The sequence below is a fragment of the Jaculus jaculus genome, chromosome 5 (genome assembly GCF_020740685.1).
Source record: "Jaculus jaculus isolate mJacJac1 chromosome 5, mJacJac1.mat.Y.cur, whole genome shotgun sequence".
Classification (NCBI taxonomy): Eukaryota; Metazoa; Chordata; class Mammalia; order Rodentia; family Dipodidae; genus Jaculus; species Jaculus jaculus.
The window spans coordinates 34,593,741-34,617,212 of NC_059106.1; the positions used below are offsets into that span (position 1 = coordinate 34,593,741).

A 23,472-nucleotide genomic window follows, 5' to 3' on the forward strand; every position below is an offset into this window, starting at 1 on the left:
ATAAACTAAGTTCAGTCCTCAATGAGCCAATTAAAGGAGTTCAGAGCAGAGAAATGAGGTTTATTCAGTGTCACCACTTTGGAGAGAAGACCAAACGAAGAGGTCCAATGACCACACCGCCCAAGTTCATCTTAAGTGTTCTGACATGAAGCTTAGGCTTTCATAGAGGGCCAGAGGATGCATAACTAAGCACCCCTCGTCAAGGTGTGGTCCACCTATCACTGACCTTTCATTGTGTGGGTTCTAATCTCCTGCAAGGTGGTCTGACAAGTTGGCAGAATTGTGTGAAATCTCTTCCTGGGAGACAAGTTTCTCCTTGGGCTGGCATCAGAGCTTTAACCTTTCCCTTGCCCCAACATAGGACTCCTAGGGGAAATTCTAACTCTTTGGAGTCCATCATTTCAATAATGTGACAACCAAAGAGTCTCTCTTTAGTTGATTTTTATTTGCCAGATGTGTCGAGTCTAGAAAACATGACATTTTAGGGGAAAAAGAATCATCATAGAACCCAGTGGAAATTCTTCCACAGCCTCCCCCCACAGACCACTGGCTGCTCTTACAGTGTGTTAAGTATTTGCTCGAGCTGAAGTGGAGAGAGGTCCTGGGGCTTCATACAGATACCAATACCTTGGTCCTACTATCTTCAGAACTTTCACAGGAAGTAACGGTGTTTTCAATGTTATGAGCACTGGTCTAACAATAATATACGTCAGATTCTAATTGCTCATAGCAATTGCAGTTCTATCAGGAGTGCAGAGTCCTGATAGCAAATTTTCTCCTAAAAAAATACTAGAAGGGGGCTAGAGAGATGGTTTAGCACTAAAGGAACTTACCTGTGAAGCCTAAGGACTCATGTTCAACTCTCCAGGTCCCACATAAGCAAGATGCACAGTGATGCAAATGTGCAATATCACACATGCACACAATGGGGCTCACACACTTGATTATAGTGGCTGGAGGCCCTGGTGCTGCAATCTGCACTCCCTCTGTCTCTGTCTCTCTCTCTCTCTCTCTCCCTCTCTCTCTCTCACACACACTCACACACACACATGCACACATTTCTTTAAAAAGTCAGTCTGTTGAGCTTGTCTCAAAAAAAAAAATGTAATAATAGAAGGTAATTAACCGGGAGAGGCAACTCCATGTTAGAATTGCCAGCTTCCTAGTGGAGTTTCTGCGTTAAAAGGGCCAATTAACTATGTCTAGAGCCCAGAACCCTGAGTTGTGCATCTTCCCACAGGCTTCCTTCAGTCTGTCATGATTCACTGACCACCAAGCAATCACATCTTCTGCTTCGCTAGGATGATGTCACCCAACCAATGGGGCATGGTTCCCACTCATACTTGGCATGGCAGAGCTGGCCAGCCAGTCCATTTGGTAGACAGTTTGCATTAGTTGAAATTAAAGAAAAATCAGTCTGGGGAGATACCTCAGTGGGTAAAGTGCTTGCCTCACCAGCATAAAGACTTGAGCTCCACTGCCAGAACCCACACAAAATCGAACTAGTTCCAGGAGGGGAGAGACAGTGGGATTCCTGGGGCTCACACACCAGCCCGTTTGTCCGAGTTGGTAAGTGTCAGGCCAGTGAGAGACTTTGTCCAAAAGTAACGTGTAAGGTGGATGGCCTCTGATGAGTGACGCCCAGCTTGTCTTCTGTCCTCCATATGCACAACCCCCACTGCCCCCACACACAAATAAAACAGATTTTAGTGCATCGGCACGATCCAGTTATTAAAATATGGAATTTGTACACCATTAAATAACTGTCCCTGAGCTGGGGCTATAACTTAGGAGGAGAGCAATTGCCTCACATGCAAGAGGCCCTGAGTTCTGTCTAAAATATCAAAAAGAATTTAACTCCTCCAGGTTCAGAGGACCAAGTTTGAGCCAAATCGGGTGTCTCTCATTTAAGAGAAGGTAACTGGGGAATTTATTGAAAATGTGGCATCTATTATAAGCTCTGAGAAATAATAAGCTCTCTTCCTGAATTATCTCCCTCCACCTCGAAGAAGTGCTAACAGCAGCACATCTGTGAGGCATACGGCGTATCACCCGTAAACACCTCACTAAGTCCTCAGCTTCTGGTATGAGGCTCGCGTGTGCTCCTGAGAAGTGACATCTTTCACTTCTTAGAGGAGGTTTGTTTTTAACTTTCCCACTTATGAAAGAGATGCCAGCAGCTTCCAAAGTGTGGAATCAGACCCCTTCCTCTGCACTGTTAAGAGTTTTAATGTAGGTGCAGGAAGTCAGGAAATGCCACTCCCAAATCACGGCATGGGGACTTCTAGCTAAGGACACGTGGGGAGGCTGGAAAGCACAGGAAGGGCTCTCTCTGGACCCCTCACCTACCAACGAAGACTCTTCAAAAGGGAACGCAGTTGTCAGAAGTCTTTTTCTGCAAATCTCTTACCCACCAGGGAAACTGAGAGTCAAGCTACAGCAGAGGACAATGGCATCAGGACCCCTTGTAGACAGCACAACGCAGTTACCTGCTCGTTTCCCTGCCTCTTGCCTGGAATCAGTTCCTTTCCCCTAAGATCCTCACACTCTTCCCCACTCCCCAACAACGAGGATATTTGAGCTTCTAGATCTTACTAAGTAGTCACTCTCTTAAAAACATTTTTTTTAATTTATGATTTATTTGTAAGAAGAGAGAGAAATGGGCACATCGCGACCTCCTGCCACTGTAACCAAACTCCAGGCTCATGCGCTACTCTGTGCATCTGGCTTTATGTGGGCACTGGAGAATCGAACTCAAGCCACCAGGCCTTGCAAGCAAGCAACTTTGACTGCTGAGCCATGTCTCCAGCCCAGGGGTCAATTTTTGTATGGCTTTGCTTCTGATAGTCTGTCTACGGCTAGCTTATTTCATGGGCTCCATTACTGACCTCTTAGAAAGTCAGGGCTTTTCAGTCCCTTACAGAGAGGGAAGAAACAACCACTGAAAAAGTGACTTCATTGTTGTTGTTTTCTCAATAACCGTTACTGTTTCTGCTTCACAGTCTTTTGAGGGCAACAGCAACTACGACACACCAGAGCTCCGGACGTTTCCACCTCTCTCCACGCGATTCATCAGGATCTACCCCGAGAGGGCCACTCACAGTGGACTCGGGCTGAGGATGGAGCTGCTGGGCTGTGAAGTGGAAGGTAATTACAGTTCCCAGGCTGCCTTCCCCACTCTTCCTTGACTCGTTCTCGTTTCATGCATTTATGTCTCTGACGGCTGCTGCAGGATTGGCACCTTCCCCATGGGTGCCCTGCACCACTGTGCCCGCCAGCCAGCGAGGCCTAGCGGCCACCCGTGTGGCAAGACAGCACCTGGGAGCCCACCGTTGCCTTACCTGCCTTCACCCCCTCTCCAGATCCACGGGGTGGCGTCTCTGGATTTTATCCAAATTGTTGAGGCGAAACACACGTAACCCGAAACTCACCACTTGTTTATTTATTTACTTATTTTTTGAGATGCCAGCCTTGCTTTGTAGTCTAGGCTGGCCATTGACTCACGATTGATTGTCCTGTCTCAGCCTCCTGGGGAGCTAGGATGACAGGCAGCTGCCACTGTACTTGGCTTTAAAATTCACCATTTTTAAAGTAAAAATCTCAGGGGAAGCATAGTGCCTTTATAGTTTGGTTGAACAACCATCATTTATTTCAAGTTCAGGACTTGGCTGGAGTGACAGCTCAGTCAGTAAAGTGCTTGTCATACAAGCATGCGGACCTGAGTGTGATCCCAGAACCCACATAAAAATACCAGGCACAGAGCTGGGAAGTTACCTCAGTGGCCAAAGTGCTTGCTAGACAGGCATGAAGACCTGAGTTCTAATCCTCAGAAACCACATCAAGCTGGATGTGGCAGTACATGTCTGTAATCCCAGCACGCCCATGGCAAGATGGTTGGTGGAAGTAGGAGATTCTTCAAAACAAGCTCAAGGGCCAGTTAGCGTGCAGAACATTACAGCCAACAAAAGACCCTGCCTCAGACAAGGTGGGACACAAGGATTGACACCTGAAGTTATGTGTGCACACACACTTGCATACATTCACGTACACACACACACATACACACACACACACACACACCAAGTGTGGTGGTGCACACTTATGATCAATCTCAAGTCTCAGGTGGTGGAGATAGGAGGATCCCTGTAGTTTACTTGATGAGCTCAGGCCAATGAGAGACTATGTTTCAAAAAACAGGTGGATGACGCCTTAGGAACATGCCATTGCAAGGTTGTCTTTTGCCTTCTGCCTTGTTCGGTCACAGCCTCTGTGGCTTGTCCCCTGCGTTCACCAGGCTCGCTGGCCTACAAGCTTCTCCCTGGCGCAGCGCTGTGCTGGGATCGCAGGCATGCATTCCCACCCCCAGCTTTTACACAGGCACTGGGGCTTCAAACCCAGGTCTCCACACTTGTGCAGCCAGGGCTTCATTCACTGTGCCATCTCCTCAGCCCTCCTGTGGGTTTCTCAGACAGTGTATAGAGGTCTGACCCATTCAAGTGTGTCTCTGATGACGGCCACCATCACGCCCCAGCAGGAAACATTTGGCAGGAGGACACTGAGACATCTTGGATGAATTCTTACACTTATGAAGAAACAAAGGTTAGCATGAGAGAAAGTGTGTCACATACAGCACAACTTGCCCAAGGCTGTGCCTGTGGAGGTCATGTGAAGGACAAATTCAGTGCACACAGTGACCTCAGGCGTTCTCTCTGCTGACACAGAACTTGTGAGCCGTGTGCTTAGAGCTGGTTCTTATACCATTCACTGCCTTGGTGCATTGGAATTTCATCTGCCTTAGAGTTGGGCGTAAACGAGTAACCTTACACCAGCTTTCTGTCCCCATAGAGGTCTCTCTCTGGGTTAGCTGGAAGAATGGCTATTGTTGGTACCCAGATGTTCATCAATGGAGCACATGTTCAAAGTTGTTGCAAAGAAGGCTTTTTAATATCACCTGCTTTGGGTTTCGAAATTATTTGTGTTTTGAGCTGCCCAAGTATAATGACATTCCTGAGCACATTAAATGCCATAAAACTTTTCATAGGCACTACAGGATCTTAAGCTATCAATCACCACACTACTGAATAATTCATGGCAGCTTTTCTATGTGTTCATTTAAAATCAGGCCACTGTCTCCCGTCCTCTTCTGGATGGCAGTTTTGCTATTTGCAGTCTGAATTATCCACTGGCCATCAACACTGACCAAGAATGACCACGTGTCATGGATTTGCAAAGATGCCAAATAGGAGAAGGAGTTGGCAGACTGGACCAAGTGCAGACACACTCATTCACTGCGGTCCTTGGGAAAGGGACTAGGCGCTCACGCAGGTCTTGCTTGGGGGCGGGCCTTTCGCCCTGATCCTGGAAGGAGCGCTGATTTAGGAGGTGGAGTGAATGGGAGGTTGAAAACACTGGCAGTTTGCCAGTGTCAACTGTGGAGTGAGTGAGACAGAACTGGCTGCTGAGGGGTCTGTCTGCACAAGCTTCCACACTTACTTATAAGCACGGGGAAGGGAAGCCGGCCAGAGCCATGTGAGGAACTGACACTGGGGGCGGTGGGGGGAGGGAATGCCATGGATTTTAAACACAAGTGGTGAGAAGGAGTGCCTTTCTGCCCCCTAAACCTCAGAGATGATTAAAAGTGCATCTGTGCTTGGACCCTATGAGACACCTGAGGGATGTGGGAGAGGATGAGGTCTAATCCAGCCTGGAATGCATGTTCATCCTATTTTTTTTGTTTTTTTGTTTGTTTTTGTTTTTCGAGGTAGGGTCTCACTCTGGCTCAGGCTGACCTGGAATTCACTATGTAGTCTCAGGGTGGCCTCGAACTCTCGGAGATCCTTCTACCTCTGCCTCCCGAGTGCTGGGATTAAAGGCGTGCACCACCACACCCAGTGCAAATGGGAAACTGAGATATGAAAATGATTCACTTCCTTCAGCTGCAGCTGAATCTAGGCACCACCCTGGACCACTTCCAGTGTGGAACTGCTCCTCTATAAATACCATTAGCAATGCAGAAAAATCAGCAAACTGCATGGAGTTTGCCTTTAATCCTAGCACTAGGGAGGCAGAGGCAGGAGGATCACCACGCGTTCCAGAGGCACTCTGAGACGGCATAGTGAATTCCAAGTCAGCCTGGGCTGGAGTGAGACCCTACCTCGAAAGCCCCCCCAAAAAACAAAGAAAAATTCTTAATACTAGCATGATTTCAAGGACTAAGGCAGCTGAGGAGCAATGACAATGTGGATGGTCAGAGAGACTTCTGTTGATCCCAAATGTGGTGATAATTTAAGCCGAGAGAGAGATAGTTTGGGTGACATCTGTGGTGGGTATGTCATTTGGACCTTGTGATTTCTTAGTTATTCATGGTCTGTGTGTTTGGATGGTTGAAACTCGGCTTGGCTTCTGCATTTGCCGTAGTTCTGTTACATCCTGAAACCCAGAAACAGTCAGATTCTTATTGAGCAAAAGCCGTGGCTAGCACATTCCTCCTGGACAGAGCTGCTCCCCAGCTCCCAACATCTCATCTGGTGCTCTAACATCCAAGAAATTGAACCTTATCCTTGGTCCCGCTAGATGAAGTGTGATGCCAAGCACTGTAAAATATTAAACAGATTGCAACAAACTTGAGTAACAGACTGAAAAAAAAAATAGTCTGAACTAAATTTGAAGGACTTCAAAAGCAGCCTTCAATGAATGTTGGCTTTCAACTATGAATTCAGAGATATTAGAATACCTGTCAACAGTGGAATGTGGTCCCAGGTAAGCTGACCACTGGCCCTGAGAGACCACCCAGCTCACACACCTGCCTGGGGAAAAGAGGCCCGAGTGGAGAGCTGTTCAGAGAGAAATGGGATGTGGGGCTCAGTGTGAGTGCTGATGCTCCCTTTGGGGAGAAAGTAATCATTTCTATTTGGCAAACTGATCAATACCGAGAAGACAGAAGCATACATGGGCACTGCTTCTCCACCACTTTGAAATTCTCAGTGCCAAGGCCATGAATAGACATCTAAGGAGAACTCAAGAGTCTTCAGAATAAAATGATGTTTATGTGGATAGCAGTGTATACACTGCTATGGCAGCCAGATCTTTTCAGCAGATCAGGATCAAACACCCAAGCAACACAAGTCTGTGAAAGTCTGAAAACTCCAAGTATGTTTGGCCTCAGGCAAATCATGGCCCTGACCCCGCAGATTAGCATTTTCTGCACAAGTGTTAGCAGATCCAGCAGCCAAAGCCTTGAGAACACATTTCAGAGGTGTGAGGTACTAATCCTAGATCTTCTTTCAGCTCCTACAGCTGGACCCACCACTCCCAATGGGAACCTGGTGGATGAGTGTGACGACGACCAGGCCAACTGCCACAGTGGAACAGGTGATGACTTCCAGCTCACAGGTGCAAACCCCAGCCTCATCCCATTGCTGTTCATGCCCTCATTGTCTCTGTGTGTGTTTGTCGCTCCTGGTGGTGGTGGGTAAAGGAGTGCTGGCGGAGGTACCCCCAGGAATGAGCCCTTGAAACACTGCATGCGTCTTCATTTCCTCATGTCATCCATGGAAACAAATCATCCCTGATAATCATAGTCCTTTTAAATAACCACATGAGCTATTTGAGGAGCCAAAGGCTAGGATTATCACCGTTGAAATAGAGTGTCTCCAGAGATGAATATGCTGAGCTCCATCAGGCCCTTCCTCCCACCATAACTCCGGCTCCCAACCACACACTATGGAATAGTCACTTTACAAATGAACCTAGTCATTTGAGTGGAGCCTTTCTGCAGCAAATTGATTAAATTAGGCTTAGGTTTGTAACGCAGCACTTAAGTTGGGATTTTGTCAATCATTTTCTATTGACACTTACTAAAGCTGAATCTTTCAAATCATCACAAACTAACAAATACATCAGACGGGGCATGCCAAATGCCTCATAATTGATCTAAGATTATTCCCACATCATGTAAAACTCACCAGAGTAGAGAGTGTCCTTCTCCTCCACTTGGGATGGCAGGGGAAATTACACATATAGGGAAGTGGGACTGCCCACCTGGAGATTGAGCAAGGCACTAGGATTTCCACCCCATTGTTGCAAAAGGTGTCATGGGACTTCTGCTACTCCAGAGGTCAGGCCCACCATTCCATAGAGCATCTGACTCTCATTTTAGTTTCAATAAGAGCCCTCAGTGCAACTCTGTCTTTTTACCCAGAAGGGAACCAGAGCCCCCATAATTAATTTCTATGGGCAAAACTGAAGGTGTTACCATGTAATTTCATAACACAGCCATTTATTAGCTAATGCATTAGTACAAAAATCTAGAAGGAAATTTTCTACCATTCGTTTCCAATTACCTCAAATGCTCTTCTCTGAAAGATTGAAAGAACTCTACACTTTCAAATGAAATACAGGATAAAAAAAAAAGTCCAGAAATTTAGTACTATGTGTTGGATTTATGTTTAAATCCCACCTCTTAAAGCTGTCTCCCTCCAAATTTCCAAGACAATTAGTGACATTCATATATGTAATAAACATTACATTGTTATGGGCTTTCAATACAAATCTTGTATGTAAGTAGCCACAAGCCACAAAAAAATACTATAATAATTGCAGAGGAAATGTCTGTGTAAGACACCAACTTCTACAGATGCTATAAAAAAATAAATTAAAAAACCAAGAGTATCATTCCCTGAAACAATCCTATGCAACCTTGCAGCGGTAGCCTATAAACAGGCCACCACACCACAAGCCTTGGAAGTTTGAAGGCCTGTCGCACATCAGTACTGCAATTCCTCATCAAAAGGAGGGATTTCAGCATCAAAGTACACCCTTTTCATTTGCTGTCTTGTGGAAGGTACTCCTTATAAACTCTAAAGTGGCCAGTTAATATTGATTAGAAACAAAGCCTTAGATGTACTCCTCATATCAGAACAAACAGCCCTCTCATTTGTGTATTAGTTCATAATGGAACCAACTGAAACTGAGACCTTTGAATGAAATAAGGAAAGTCTGTTAGCCCGGAGCAAAGTGCATACGTCACGAGTCACAAACCCCAGAAAATGGATCATTCATAATAGAAACAGTGACAACCCTTTAAAAGTACAAGATTTTGTTTTACCTACAGGGCTTGAAATTGTTTCTTGAGAGAAAAAGAAAAAAATGTTCATTGTTTTTAAGTTACCATAGCAAGGAAATAAAAGTTGTTTCCTCAGACTAACATGTTTGTCTCAACACTTCTGGAAATCCCTATGTATTAGAAACTCGGGGGGTGGGTGATTATTGCTCAATGCCTCATGAAGGATTGTGTTCTTTTTCTGTGTTTTTTTTGTTTGTGTATTTGTTTTGTTTGTTTTTTGTGGTAGGGTTTCACTCTAGCTCAGACTGACCTGGAATTCACTATGTAGTATCAGGCTGGTCTCGAACTCACAGTGATCCCTCTACCTCTCCCTCCCAAGTGCTAGAATCAAAGATGTGGCCACCACATTCGGCTTTGTTGTTCTTTTTCTGAGTAGACAAACGAAACTGTTTGCCCAGAGCCATCACCATCACCCACCTAACCCGAGTACCTTTCCACATGTCAAATGCTTCTATGCTCTCACGTCGTCTATACCCTTTGGATACTTGACACAAGTTTTGCAGTCTAGACTATCAACTTTGGGTACTGAGTTTTATTAAAATCCAATAAGATCTTTCTCACCTGAACCTTGAAAGCTGGGAAAGCAGAAACTGGGCCAGTGATCTATTGCATGTTGCTTAGGTGCTGAGCATAGACCATGTATTAAACTCTTCCTCTGGGGTGACGTGCTTCCCTATGGAAGGGGCAAATACTCCAGAAACATCTTCATCACTTACAGACAACACAGAGTACCAGATAAGCTGTGCCCAGTGGTAGGAATGGGAGTTGGCACTCCCATGCTTCCTTGCCAAAGTGAATATCCACCCTGGAGTTACACTTTTGCAAACATGTTTGAAAGGCATCAGGAGGCCAAATTTCACATCGAGTCCTGGGTACCCAACAGCGGAATACAGCTCCCAACCTATAACAAAACTGATAATGCATAGCGGATATAAAAGTGAGTTTTCACCTTGAATCTTTCTCCTCTAAGGCCACTGGGAACAGAATACTAATGTATTCTGGCCTCCCTCCAATTCTGCCATTACAGATTCACCTTCTTAACCTACAATGTGCATAATTCTTTCTTTCTCCTGCCTGCCTTATTGAGGCCACACTCACGTGCGACCCTCCTCCAACATTTCCACTGGGGAGCGTGACATGATGCTGTAATCGATTGGCTCAGAAATCTCTAGACCATTCCAAGATCATGATGTTACAGCTCTCAGACTTGTGATGGGGGGACGTTTAATGTGATTTCTGGTCTGTGGTCTGAGGACAGGACAGGACTGAGTAAAATTGGTCACAAATCTTTATGAAGTCTTACTCTTGGACAGAGCACAATTCGAGCACCTTATGACCATGTCCAAAACTTCCCATGCTAATGTCTCAGCCCACCCATGCCCCTCCCTGGATAAAGATAAGTACTCTGCTAACAGAATCTGTATGGCTTCAGAACACTTCAGAACAGCTTCCCTAAGCCCCAAGTAATAAGGAGAAAACCACTGTTTCCCAATTCTGTGGGTCAAAGTCTCATCTGAGAAGAACTAGAAAAGACAGACTTGCTGTGAGGTCCCAGTGCATAGGTAGAAAGGAAGCTACAACTACAACAAAGGGCTTAAGGCCATTCTGTGGTAGGGCAAGTTGAAGAACACTGCTTATAACAGGGTTCCGTGTATAATGGTGGTGACTGGAAATGGTAGACTGCCAGTGACAGCCCCTCCCCTCCCCCAGCCCTGCCTGGGAGTCCAAAGAGGACCCAGCCTGACTGAAAGCTCACAATGTTCACAAGATCACCTGCTCAATCTTCCAATTCCTCGGGCCACGAAGAAATGTTTTTCTCTCCTTCCCCTCCTCACACTGCTTTCTACCAGGTCTCCAAACTATGTACTGGTGTAGAATATTTGTTCTTGGGAAAAATAAACAGGTACAGCAAAGACTGAAGGGAAAGAGAAACACTACAACCACTTTAAACCTTCAGTTTGTAAAACAGCTTCTGGGGATAGGCCTCACAATGCCCCTGAAGGCACACAGCTGAAAACTTGGCTACTATCTGAAGCTCAGAGGTCTAGGTCAAGTTGAATATCCAAGTCACTGAAGGCATTCAGAAGCCTGGGAGTGCCACATTTAACCTGGGAATTGACAAATGCCACTGAAACAAAATCCCCAACTCTCCATCCTTCTGGACACTCTGTAAAGACATGTGCCAGGATAATTGACATACTTGAAGAATTCTGAGAGTGATTTTCATGCCCTTACCACCAAAAAAATGAGATGTAGCGTAATTCGTTTGTCAATTAACATGTGTTCCTCAACTTTGATATCTATATGTGAATATATATGTATGTGTGTGTCTCTGTGTGTGTGTTCATATGTATAAAGATGTCCTATGCATGTCACATTGTACATCACAGATATAGAAATATTTATTTGTTGATTTAAAAAATTTAAAAGAGGGCTGGAAAGATGGATAAGCCATTAAAGGTACTTGATTGCAAAGCTTGATGGCCCAGATTTAATTCCCTAGTTCCTACATAAAGCCAGGTATACAAAGTGGCACATGCATCTGGAGTTCATTTGCAATGGAAAAGGGTCCTGGCGCAGTCATTCTAATCTCTGCCTCAAATATATAATTTAAAAGAGGGGCTGAGGAGATGGCTTAGTGTATCAAGTGTGTGTCAGGCAAGCGTGAGGACTGGAGTTTCGATTCCTCAGAACTGTGCACATGCTGCATGTGTACTCTGGCCCACCAGTAAGCCCATGTTTTGTTTTGTTTTGTTCTTTGTCTTTCAAGGTAGGGTCTTGCTCTGGCCTAGGCTGACCTGGAATTCACTGTGCAATCTCAAGCTGACCTTGAACTCATGGAGATCCTCCTACCTCCTGAGTGCTAGGACTAAAGGCGTGCACCACCATGCCCAGTTCCCCAGTGTTTTGTCAGTAGAGATCAAGGAAGATGCCTAACATTGACCCTGGCTTCCACATATATGCACACACATGAGCCTACACATATGTGAACATGATATACATACACACACACTACATATGCATGTCAAAACATGCATGAGTGTTGCAGTCAGATTTGCATTGCTGGCAGAAATCAGCCAACCAAGAGCAGCTTGTGGGGAAAAAAAGGATGTATTTTGGCTTACAAACTTGAAGGGAAATTCCATCATGGCAGGGAAAAACAATGACATGAGCAGAGGGTAGACATCAACCCCTGGTCAGCATCAGGTGGACAACAGGAACAGGAGATTGTGCCAAACACTGGCAAGGAGATACTGGCTATAATGCCCAGAAGCCTGCCCCTAACAATGCACTGCCTCCAGGAGGCTTTAATGCCCAAATCTCTATCAGCTGGGGACCTAGCATTCAGAACACCTAAGTTTATGGGAGACACCTGAATCAAACCACCACACATGAGGTAACCAGTAATGCTGCTTGTGGTTGATGTCATGGCGGGCAAAATATCAGTGTAACGGTATGCTAGCTGGACCTAAAGAAAGGATGTGCCATGGGCATGTTCGCCTCGGGCATGAGTAGTGCAGCACTGCTGCCGAATGCTTCCTTGTTCTCACTCTGGTTCGTCACCACCCTTGTTTTTCAGGGGGCACAACTGTGTTGACCACAGAAAAGCCGACGTTAATAGACAGCACAATCCAATCAGGTATGGAATAAGATCTAAGATGTCATAGATTGCATGTCCCCTTATTGGTCCTCCCCAAGAACCTCACAGCACTGTGGCTTCTAACTTCAGTTGCCCTGAAAGCCTACAACTCCCCCATGCGGCAGGGATCCGGTCTTGGGAAGAGTGTCAGCCTGCCTCGGGTCCAGCATGCCCGCCGCCGCAGACTGCCTGCCCGTCAGTTGTTGCCACACGGTGACAGTCCCAGCTCTCCTTCCACGCAGGGAACCAAGCGACATACTTTGTTTAAAAACAGCACATCTCTGCCGTGGACTGTGTTTGCAAACTAAAAGCAAATCTCACAGGCAGCAGCCTGACTATTTTCATCACCATTCTACAAAACCAAGACACGCAAAGTTGGTCTGTTCTGCCTGCCGCGGAGTTGGCAGTCTTACAACAGCCAGTGGGTGTGTCACAAACGGGGTTCAGGAAACCACCGCTTATATTGTGCATGGGTAGAGGAACACCCTCAGGAACAGGGAACTGTCCCCTCATCCTCTGGCTCACAGGAAAACCCAGGGACTTTGAAAGGCCACAGGGTGTTTATCAAAGGCTGCTTCCCTCAGCTTCTTTTGTTTTTTGTTAGTATTATTCTGTGACATTCTTCCCCACAGGCACACAAGAAGGGAAGTGGTCACATAAGCAATCAGAGGTTTTAAAGACTCTAGAGTTAATCATTAGAGTAAGGTGAGAGGGTCAGTTTTCCAGCGTCTTCCATTTCCTTTATTGAAACTCACTCAACCCTGGCCTCCGCAGTCATTTATTAATGGGGCATGTGGTGTGTATCAGTGTTTCCTCAACAGTGTGATGGGGCCGAAACTAGAAAGGACCACTCTAATTAGTGTGCTTCCTTAAAGAACACTGTCACCACTGCCCTGATTAAACTGCAAGGCAATTTCCTTCCATGGAACTTTCCCCCAGTTTCCTCAGGTTGACAAAGTGCCCACTGCCACAGAGCCCTAACGCCAGACAGTGAGGAAGGGGACAGTCACCTCAGTTCCAAAACCCCTGCACTCCCATGTGGCCTCAGAGATCGTATAGCTGGCTCAGAGGACATCGGGAGGAAGGTCCTGCCTCCCACTGCACTGTGACTACCCTGAGCCCCCAGAGGGCTGAGCTGGCTCAGTGGTGTTTTGTTGATGCTGCACACATTTGAATTGTTTCAGTTTCTTCTCTTGCCAGAAAGGTAACTGAAACCACTTGGAGTTGCCAAGTCATTTCATCTCTCTTCCTGCTTACTGCTTATTAAGACAGCATAGGAATCATTAAAAAAAAAAAAGAGGTGGGGAGAAGGAAAGTAAACTACAGCTGTGGAGACATTACAAAGTGACTTCCGATTCCAGATCTGGAAACCTGCCCCGACGTTGAAGGCCAAGGTGATCAGAGCAAGGGTAGTTTGGGTAACACATCTGGTTCTATATGACCTCCAACTCAATTTGTGATGGCCTCACAGAGAGGGGTTACGCAGCCCTCTCAAGGGATAGCTGAGGTCAGAGAGCAGGTACGCAAAGCATGAACCAGTAAGACCTATTCTAGCAAACATCTCACGGAGACTGGTTCAAACCACAGAGCTGACTGGCTGGGATAGTCATCTGGATGATGGATCTGGCCGCTCCCTTGCCACTGAGGGCTAATGGGATGTCTGACCTTTGGAAAAGGCGTGTCCATTGTCGCCTTCTAGCTAAGTCTAACCACTTATAGGCATCACAAGGACCTGAACACAAGTGGAGGGCGACCCCACAGTCAGGTTTACCTAACACTTTTCTGTAAGCCTTATTTATTTATTTATTTATTTCGGTTTTTCAAGGTAGGGTCTCACTCTAGCCCAGACTGACTTGGGATTCACTATGTAATTTCATGGTGGCCTTGAACTTATAAAGACCCTCCTACCTCTGCCTCCGAGTGCTGAGATTAAAGGTGTGCACCAACATGCCCAGCTCGCTTTACATTCTTCAGCAGCAGTGGACACCTGAACTTACCTAAGAAGTCTGTTTTCCTGTAGACTTAAGCAGAGTCCTCAGACTTTATTGTGAGGATTCTTATCAATATGAAAAACTCAGCAAGAAAATAATATCCATGTGCTCTGACAGAAAGTGACCAGACCTGCATTTTCAATCCACTCTCTTTTCGGGTGGCCCTTCGCCCTCGAGGGCCTCATGGTATGTCAGTGACCATGGCTGTGGGGAGCTCCACACCATTACCTGCTTAGACCAAAAGGTCAGGCTAGGAGCAGGCAGGGAACAAACTCAGTAGAAGCCTTGAATGCCAAATTTGGAAACTGAGGCCTCGCACATCTCTGGTGCTAATGATTGGACTTTAGGCAAGATTGGCTCAGCCAGCAGAGCAGAGGCTTGCCACAAAGGCCATAAATTTGGTTTAAGTTCAGAATATTGTTTCCTGCTATTTCTAAGAGTGGACTTAGATTATTCCCATTGAGCTCAATGAGAATTGTTTACATGGTTTGGGTCATGTTTTGAAAAGTTGAAAGGTCAGTCGTCTTGCCTGCTTCTTCTATGCAGTTGTCTTTTCCCCTCCCTTTCCCCTTTGCTCCTCTCTGGCTCCCTTTCTGGTTTCTTACTCGCTTTTCTACTCCTGCTTGAATTGAATTGTCATGTAGCTACAAACTCTATCACCACTTTGCACCCCTCCCAATGCACTAATTTAGTATTTCTTTAAAATAAACAAAAGAGCCACAGGTCACGTGGGTGAGACAAGAAGATTAAAGAGAGGCGCCTCCCAAAGGAAAGAGCAGTCCCCTAGTTCACTTCACAGTTCAAGGTGAAGGAGACTGCCAGGGACTTCTTAAGCGGCAAAGCTCTCGGGCACCCTGGCTTATATGCTCGGTGACATCACCATGATATTAATAGGCAGATAAGGACAATGCGCTTTGCTAGTGCAGGTGGGACCAGAGGTGTGTGAGATGTAATGGCTTTCTGGTCTCCCGTTGCATGTATCTTCCACAGCACAGTTCAGGAGAAAAATAAAGCCACACACATTAACATCTTCCAGCCTTAACGTTGCCTACCATGACATTGTGCAACGTGCATTCCATTCCCGGGCTATGAACCTTGACATCAGAGATTGCTCAACCATTGGTCACTGTTTTCTTAATCATCCCATGTGCAGAAGCCAGTCTTGCTGTCCCCAAGGGTGGTTAACTTCTTGAGAAATTCTTATGTTTTATGAAGTCCCACTTCATGGCAGAGAGAGAATGCATGTAAAAAATTCACTTCTCCTTTGACAGTAAAGTTGTGAAATACAGCCCTTTTGCACTACTGAGTATGTGCTCATTACATATATCGCATGGCCTACTTCTCTTTCCAAATTGGCTCTACCCACCCTTCTGGAGGTCATAGCATTGCAACATTATTATTGGGAAAATCCATTGCATTCAGTTTCTTTATTTATATGGTGGGCTCCTTGCAATATTTGACCTGAGAATTTGAAAAAGATTTCTTGGAAACCAAAAATGCCAAGTAAATCATTCTTATCTAGTGAGTAAATCTTCCCATTGAAATTGTTCCCTCCATTGTGCAAGTGGGGGAGGAGGGGTGGGTGGAGGCGGGGCACCCAGAACCAGCAAGGGACTTTGTGTTAAACACTTGGGCAAGATAAAGAAAAGCTCCAAAGAGATGGTGTGGTAATCGCCTGACCCTAAGGCAGCCGGTAATAGCAGGTTTCCCTTATTGGGCACAGCAAGTCTTTGAGGTTCGGATGAATTGGGCAAAAGCCCCTGGACAATCTTTCTCTTCCCGTCTCAATGCTGCCACCTTGTGGATGCCTGAACTCGGACACCCAGAGACCTTGGCCAAAACCGCTGAGGCGAGCCCGTGTTCCACGCTACATGAGGAGACAAGTGAGACTTTAGAAGCTTGGCAGTCCCATTTTTAAATCGCCTCTACCACTCACTTTCTTCTAATTTCATCTTTCCAATACTCCTTTGAAAAATGGAGTTGAGAGAAAAATACAAAGCTGTGAGATGTGAGAAGCCCCAAGGTCAGAAGACACCTTGAGGGACCCACAAGTCAAATCATTCCTGCAAATTCATCCATGCTTTCTTTCAGCTTCCAAAGGAAGCATTTGGAAGATTTAAAAAAAAACGAGAAGGGCGGCTATTTAAATGAGCTTTGGCTTTAAATGACCTTGTATTGAGGTTCTAAATGGAGTGAACAATTTATATGCAAATTTAGAAATTCACTAAAAAAGCAGAAACTTACTCTGAAGTTAATTGAACTGATGGAAAGCACAGAAGAAAAGAAAATAATCTGAGGGGAATGCTTTAGTGATTTCTGCCCTGGCTGCAAAACCTTGGTTGCACGCAGGGTGAGGTGTCTCCAGGGCCAGGCGTCCTGCCAGGCTACAGTGGCCCGCGGTCAATCTCTAATACGATTCCTTCCATTGATGGATATCAATTTATATGATTCAGCCTCAAGAACAGATATCTTTCCTATTACATATTGTGGAAATAGGAGAAATGCCTCAGATGTCATATGCATGCCTTGGAAAGTAGCCTTCCTGGAAATTTTTATATAAACCCAGTTTGACAGGCAGTCCATAATCTTTTTAAAGCTGGATACAAAAAATAATGATGATACTAAATGTGCTTTTGCAAACGTTTTGACATCTCCCATACGTCAGTTGCTTTGTTGGTAATCCTGGATTTTGTGGCTTTCCCAGAACTTTTGAACAGACATGGAGTTATAAAAGTTATGAGTATATTTAGAGGCCTTTCTGACCTTGGTGATTAAATTTGTCTTTCTCTGCTTGTCTCTGTTTTTTTCCTTCCTACCCGCTGAAGAGTTTCCAACATATGGTTTTAACTGTGAGTTCGGCTGGGGCTCTCACAAGACATTCTGTCATTGGGAACATGACAGTCACGCACAGCTCAAATGGAGTGTGCTCACCAGCAAAACAGGACCCATTCAGGATCACACAGGTACTGGCGGCATGGTGGCCATACTGGGCACATCTTTGTCTCTTGGGAAGGGTTCTGGGAATCTGTGGACTTAATGGTGACCAAAAAGAATAGAAGCAGTGTTTCATACTTTATTTTCTGGAATTCATAAGGTCTCTTTCCCTAGTAGAGATAGCCAGTCAAGCAGTAAGAATGCTCATTGTATACAGCCTTAAAAGGAGAAAAATTGGTAAGGTTGGGTATGTTCAAGCTCATTTTGTGCTTTTTCTGAACTTTTAAGAACTGGACAACTTTGCCCATATTCATTAGCAGCAAAGAGACAGTACAAAACCAAGCATTGTGGGGCACACCTGTAACCCTCGCACTGAAGCAGGTGGAGGTAGAGGGGGATAGGAAGGTTACAAAGCAAGTTAGAGGCAGCCTGGGCTACAGCCTGGGCTACATGACTCCCTGATATGGAGAGGACACTTGGACAGTGGAGATCAGCCTGCTTCCACAGTGATCGCACTTTATGCATCTTGCTTTTTCCTCTCATCGCAGACTATACGTTAGTATATGTTGTATGTTATATCACCCATTTATTTTATAACTGAAGACACAGTGAGTCGTCCTGACCCTTGCTCCCTCTTCCCTCAAAGCAGAGGTAGAACAACATAGGGAAAGATCCTTATCTTTTTGGTAGATATTTCTGAACATAGCCCATTCCCTCTGGGTAGGCAGAAACCATACCATGCCACAGTTCACATCCATTCCCATACCCTGCCTTATTTTCCTCCTAAGATTAACTGATAAAGGCTGAGTCCTGCGAACAGCTTTCTCCACTGCCACCCTGTGTTCCTCCAGCTGTTTCCTTACACGGAGCCACAGTGCAAGGAACTGTGTCCTGCCAGATACACCCACATTCACATTCAATTCCATTCCACAGACATACTTCCAACACACACACACACACACACACACACACACACACACACACCACTAAGTGTACTCAGTAGCCAATTTTCCGAATCACTCAGGAACATCTGGGGCTCAGAGGACCTCCCTTAGTTTCTCACATCCCAGCCTTGGGGCCAGCTGGGCCTATGGCCTGCTGGCTGAGCAGAGAGCACGCCACGCCTTTCCCATGCTACTGTTCACTTTTCTCCCATGAATATAGCCATAAGGCAGGTTGAATAGGGCTCTTTCCCCCACTGCTACCCAATTTCCTAATGAGAATGACAAGGAAATTGGATAAAATTGGACTCCCTCAATTCTGAGACACTTTCCATTGAATCTTAAGACAAGCAGTTTTAGAAAACTTAAAATACTTTGACTGTAAATGGCACTGTACATACAAATGGCATCAAATTAACTAAATGCAATTAGCTGAAATGAAGGCAGTAATGGTGGAAAAATTGATGCAAAGTGAGGCAAAATGGCTCAGTAGGGTCTGGCATTCAAAGGAGGTTAAAAGCTATGTTAGCCAGAGACAAAAGCTAAAAGGCTCGCCAAAGTACAGTGCTAATTGAGAAAATGAAGACAGAGTTCTTGACCCAGAGCTGTGATAAAACCCTCTGAAAGAGAAAACATCAGCACTTCGTGTGGTGAAGTCTTAGAAGAGAGAACTGGTGTTAGAGCCATGGCCTGGAAGGGAGATTTCTTCCGACTATTTGGCTCCTTTGTTCTTCTAGCCACCAAGAACGGCTGGGCGGCCAGCAGGCTCTGGCCTGACTAGAAAGTGCCTTCTTCCTCCTACAGCACGAAAATGCCACCCTGAGAGAACAGGGTGCAGCTGACAGCTGAAGGGCAGGAGCGTGGTGGCAAGGCACAATCTAGGAGAAAGAGCCCCCAGCTCACATCCAAGCACAAGGACATTGAAAATGACAGGCACTTTTTCTTGACACAGGGGCTCATGTATCCTAGGCGGGCTTCCATCTCAGTATGTAGCCAAGGGTGCTTTTGAACTTCTGATTGCCCTGTCTTTACCAGCCTCATGCTGGGGTTAATACGCATGAGTCAATGTGCCTGGTTTATATGATGCTGGGATCAAACCCAGGGCTTCATGCACGCAGGCAAGCAACACTCTACTAACAGAGGGAGAACTACATTTCCAGCCCTGAAGTTTGTAATAATAGTGTTTGCAAGCCAGCCATGGTGGTACATGTCTATAATCCCCCAAACTTAGGAGGCTGAGATGAGAGGATCACAAGTTAGAGGCCAGCTAAGGCTACACAGTGAAACCTTGTCTCAAAAATTCATAATAATGATAATAACATTTGGAACTTTGTGAATCAGACATTGAGGATTTTTAATTTAATTACTATTTAGGTAAAATTCACTGTTTAAAATGTAAAGGAATTCCACTCAGCTTTGGGTACTTGATCTCTAAGTATACAAGTATAGGCCTCCTTATAGAAAATTCCTGAGCTCTAGCTAGCCTCTTTTTCCCCTTCACTAAACAAAAGCTACATGAGTAGCTCTTTTTGTACTATTTTATTTTATTTATTTATTAGAGAGTGAAAATGAATGGGCACGTCAGGGCCTCTAGCCACTGCAAACAAACTCCAGATGCACATGCCACCTTGTGCATCTGGCTTACATGGGTCCTGGGGAATCAAACCTGGGTCCTTAGGCTTTGTAGACAAGCGCCTTAACCTCTGGCCCATGAGTAGTTCTTTTACAGAGCAGATGGTGTGCTGGGCACTGGAAATGAAGATACAGTGGGTGTTCTCCCCCACCCCACCCTGCCCTTGTATCTGCCCCTCGTATACAATGAGTGTCAGGGACAGGCACAGCATGTGTGTGGTTTTCCCAGTGTGCCTTGAGGGGCTGACCTGCCACTCATCACTGCAGCGTCACTGTGACACAACAGGTCACTGGGGTTTGGAAAATTAGCAGGAGAATAGAAACCCCAGGAGTGCCAGGGTCCACAAGGACACTCCACCAGCGCTGAGAGTGAAAGAGGCTGCCTGCAGCATCACACACAGGACTGGACAGGTGACCTGGGTCCACCTCTCCTTATGGATCCCACCCATTGGGCATAAGGAGTGCTAGAGATAACCCAGTAGAGTGCTTGCCTCCCAGGTGTGAGGACCTGAGTTTGGTCCCCAGAACCCATGTAAATGCCCAGACATGTGGCCCACAACTTTCATCTTCATGCTGGGGAGGTGGAGACAGGCAAATCCCTGGGACTCACTGCCCAGCTAGTTTAGCTTAATTGGTGAGTCCCAAGCCAATGAGAGAACCTGTCTCAAAAAAAGTGGACAGCATCTCTGAGGGTGACCTCCTAGGGAGTCATATGGCCTCACATGCATATATACATGACAGAAGCATCTGCTAGAATCTCAAGAAGATGGCCTGCTAAGGAAGGAAATTGCTCATGGAGACACTTCCACCATCACACTGGTGAAACCAAACTATTGGATCCAAGGGCTCTCCTATGCATGCATATCGAAAAAGCGCCTTGGGGCTGAACAGATGGCTTAGTGGTTAAGACATTTGCCTGCAAAGCCATGTTTGACTCTCCAGGTCCCACGTAAGCCAGATGCACAAAGCAATGCAAGTGTGTAATATCACACATGCACACAAGGTGACACATACATCTGGAGTTCAATTACAGTGGCTGAGGCCCTGGAGCACCAATTCTCTCCGCCCCCCAACCCCCACTGAAAAAAAAAATACCAGCTTTTTGGGCTTGCCTCAAAAAGAAAAGTTTTTAGTTTGTGTGTGTGTGTGTGTGTGTGTGTGTGTGTGTGTGTGTGTGAGTGTGTGTCTAAACAATAATTACCTCACAGATTTACAGCTCCAGAACCAGCAAATGAACCACCCCACTAGCCACTGACCCAAGAACCACTTTCTCACTTACATCAGGGGAGGCATGGGAGTCCAGGATTTCTATTTGCAGAGCAGGCAGTGCCATACGAGTTGTGTGTTTAGACCAGGTGGAGACAGAGCAAAGTTCCCACTGGGGGTCATTAAAAATAAAGCTAGGAGTTGGTCCTCCTGGCCCAGCAAATATTACTGTTGCCAAAGCAGCATGTTCTAATGAGCCTCAAAAATGAAAACTTGCCTCTCCTTTACAAAAACACTGCAGATAGACACAGAGCACATGGGTGAGAACCAAGCATAGCCACTCCTGAGAAGTTTACAGGTCATGAATATATGCTAAAGGAATAAATAGAATTTAGAGGGAACACAAAGGTGTGTAGCACATTGGGGAAGTGTAGCATTGTTACCATCAAGTCCTCGTGATGGAATCACCAGGGTCTGCTGCCCACTGGATAGTGGGGTTCACATGGGTACTGTTGTAGTTCATACAGTTAAATCAGGGGACTGAGGGAGATTGGTCAATCCATAAAGTGCTGGTTTCACAAGCATGGGGACCTGATTGCAAACCCTAGAAACCAGGTATGGAAGCTAGGCATTTTGGTGCTCACCTGGAATCCCAGCACTGGGTGGGGAGAGGGGGCAGAGACAGGTGCATCCCTGGGACTTGCTAGTCACTATTTGGTGAGTTCAGGCCAATGAGAGACCCTGTCTCAAGAGAAGTTGTTGTTTGGCCTCCACAGGCATGCACACACACACACTCAGACACACACAGGTGTGCATCTTCACTCACACAAACATGCATGTAAAACATGTAGAACTAAATTTATCACATGCACAGGCTGGCGAGGTGGCTCCCTGGGTAGCGTGCTTGCTGCACAAGCTTGAGGACCTGAGTGCAATCCCCAGAACCCATGTGGAAATGCCGTGTGTGGTGGCACCCACCAGTAATCCCAGTGCTGGGGAGGCGTAGGCATGACCCTGGCGCTTACTGGCTGGCTAATCTACCCAACTCCGTGAACTCTTGTTTCAATGAGAGATTCTGGTCTCAAAACATAAGTAGGAGAGTGATTAAGAAAGATACCCCAAATCAGCCTCTGTCCTCCACACGCACACAGGTACACGTGCCCCCACATACATATGAACACACGTGCACACACACATGCCAAAATTAATGAATATTAATTAATTATTAATAAGTTACATTAAAGTAGGTTTTATTGTCCAGTCAAACTCCTCTGCGGTCATGGCTCAGCTGTGCATATAGTCTGTCTGCTTTATACCAAGGCCAGTGTGAGTAGTGGCCTAGGTCCTTATGACAGTGTGGTCCAAATAAAAGAGTGTCCAGTCAGTTGTCCACTCATAGCTGCTTAGAGCAGGTGGCCATGAAGTTGCCAAAAACTGTGTGGTGCCCTCTTTCCAGCGTCTAGCTAGCTCTTTGGTGTCCAGTCTGGCCGAGAGGCTGGACGGGCTGTGTTGGGCAGTAAGCACACAGCAGCAGCGTAGACCTAGCCACTCTTCCTAACACAGAATTTTACCTCTGCAGGAGATGGCAACTTCATCTATTCCCAAGCTGACGAAAATCAAAAGGGCAAAGTAGCTCGGCTGGTGAGCCCAGTGGTTTATTCCCAGAGCTCTGCCCACTGCATGACCTTCTGGTACCACATGTCTGGCTCTCATGTGGGCATGCTGAGGGTCAAGCTACACTACCAGAAGCCTGAGGAGTATGATCAGCTGGTCTGGATGGCCATCGGGCACCAGGGAGACCACTGGAAAGAAGGACGTGTCTGGCTGCACAAGTCTCTGAAACTATATCAGGTGTGACGTGGCTCCTACTCCCTGAGGGGTAGAGCAGTGATTTCTGAACACTGGGATAATATTTGGAAGCTCGTATAAACACAACAAAGGAATTCTTCCAAAAATTTTAGCAATTGGTTCCCAGACCTAAACTGTCAAGTCAGTGTTGTTCCC

At 45.9% G+C, this 23,472-nt stretch overlaps 1 protein-coding gene across 3 annotated transcripts in view; it reads left to right on the plus strand.

Annotated features, from left to right (window-relative positions):
- Nrp1 (neuropilin 1) overlaps window positions 1–23,472 on the plus strand; it is a 153,072-nt gene that overhangs the window by 121,179 nt on the left and 8,421 nt on the right. The window contains exons 10-14 of one of the 3 annotated variants that reach the window (XM_004659780.2): window positions 3,003–3,147; window positions 7,288–7,392; window positions 12,705–12,764; window positions 17,581–17,718; window positions 23,048–23,319. In XM_004659780.2, coding sequence (XP_004659837.2) covers window positions 3,003–3,147; window positions 7,288–7,392; window positions 12,705–12,764; window positions 17,581–17,718; window positions 23,048–23,319 — 720 coding nt within the window. Of the gene's footprint in view, window positions 1–3,002; window positions 3,148–7,287; window positions 7,393–12,704; window positions 12,776–17,580; window positions 17,719–23,047; window positions 23,320–23,472 lie in introns of those variants that run through there. The other 2 variants (XM_004659781.2, XM_045150937.1) reach the window with 2 other exon arrangements.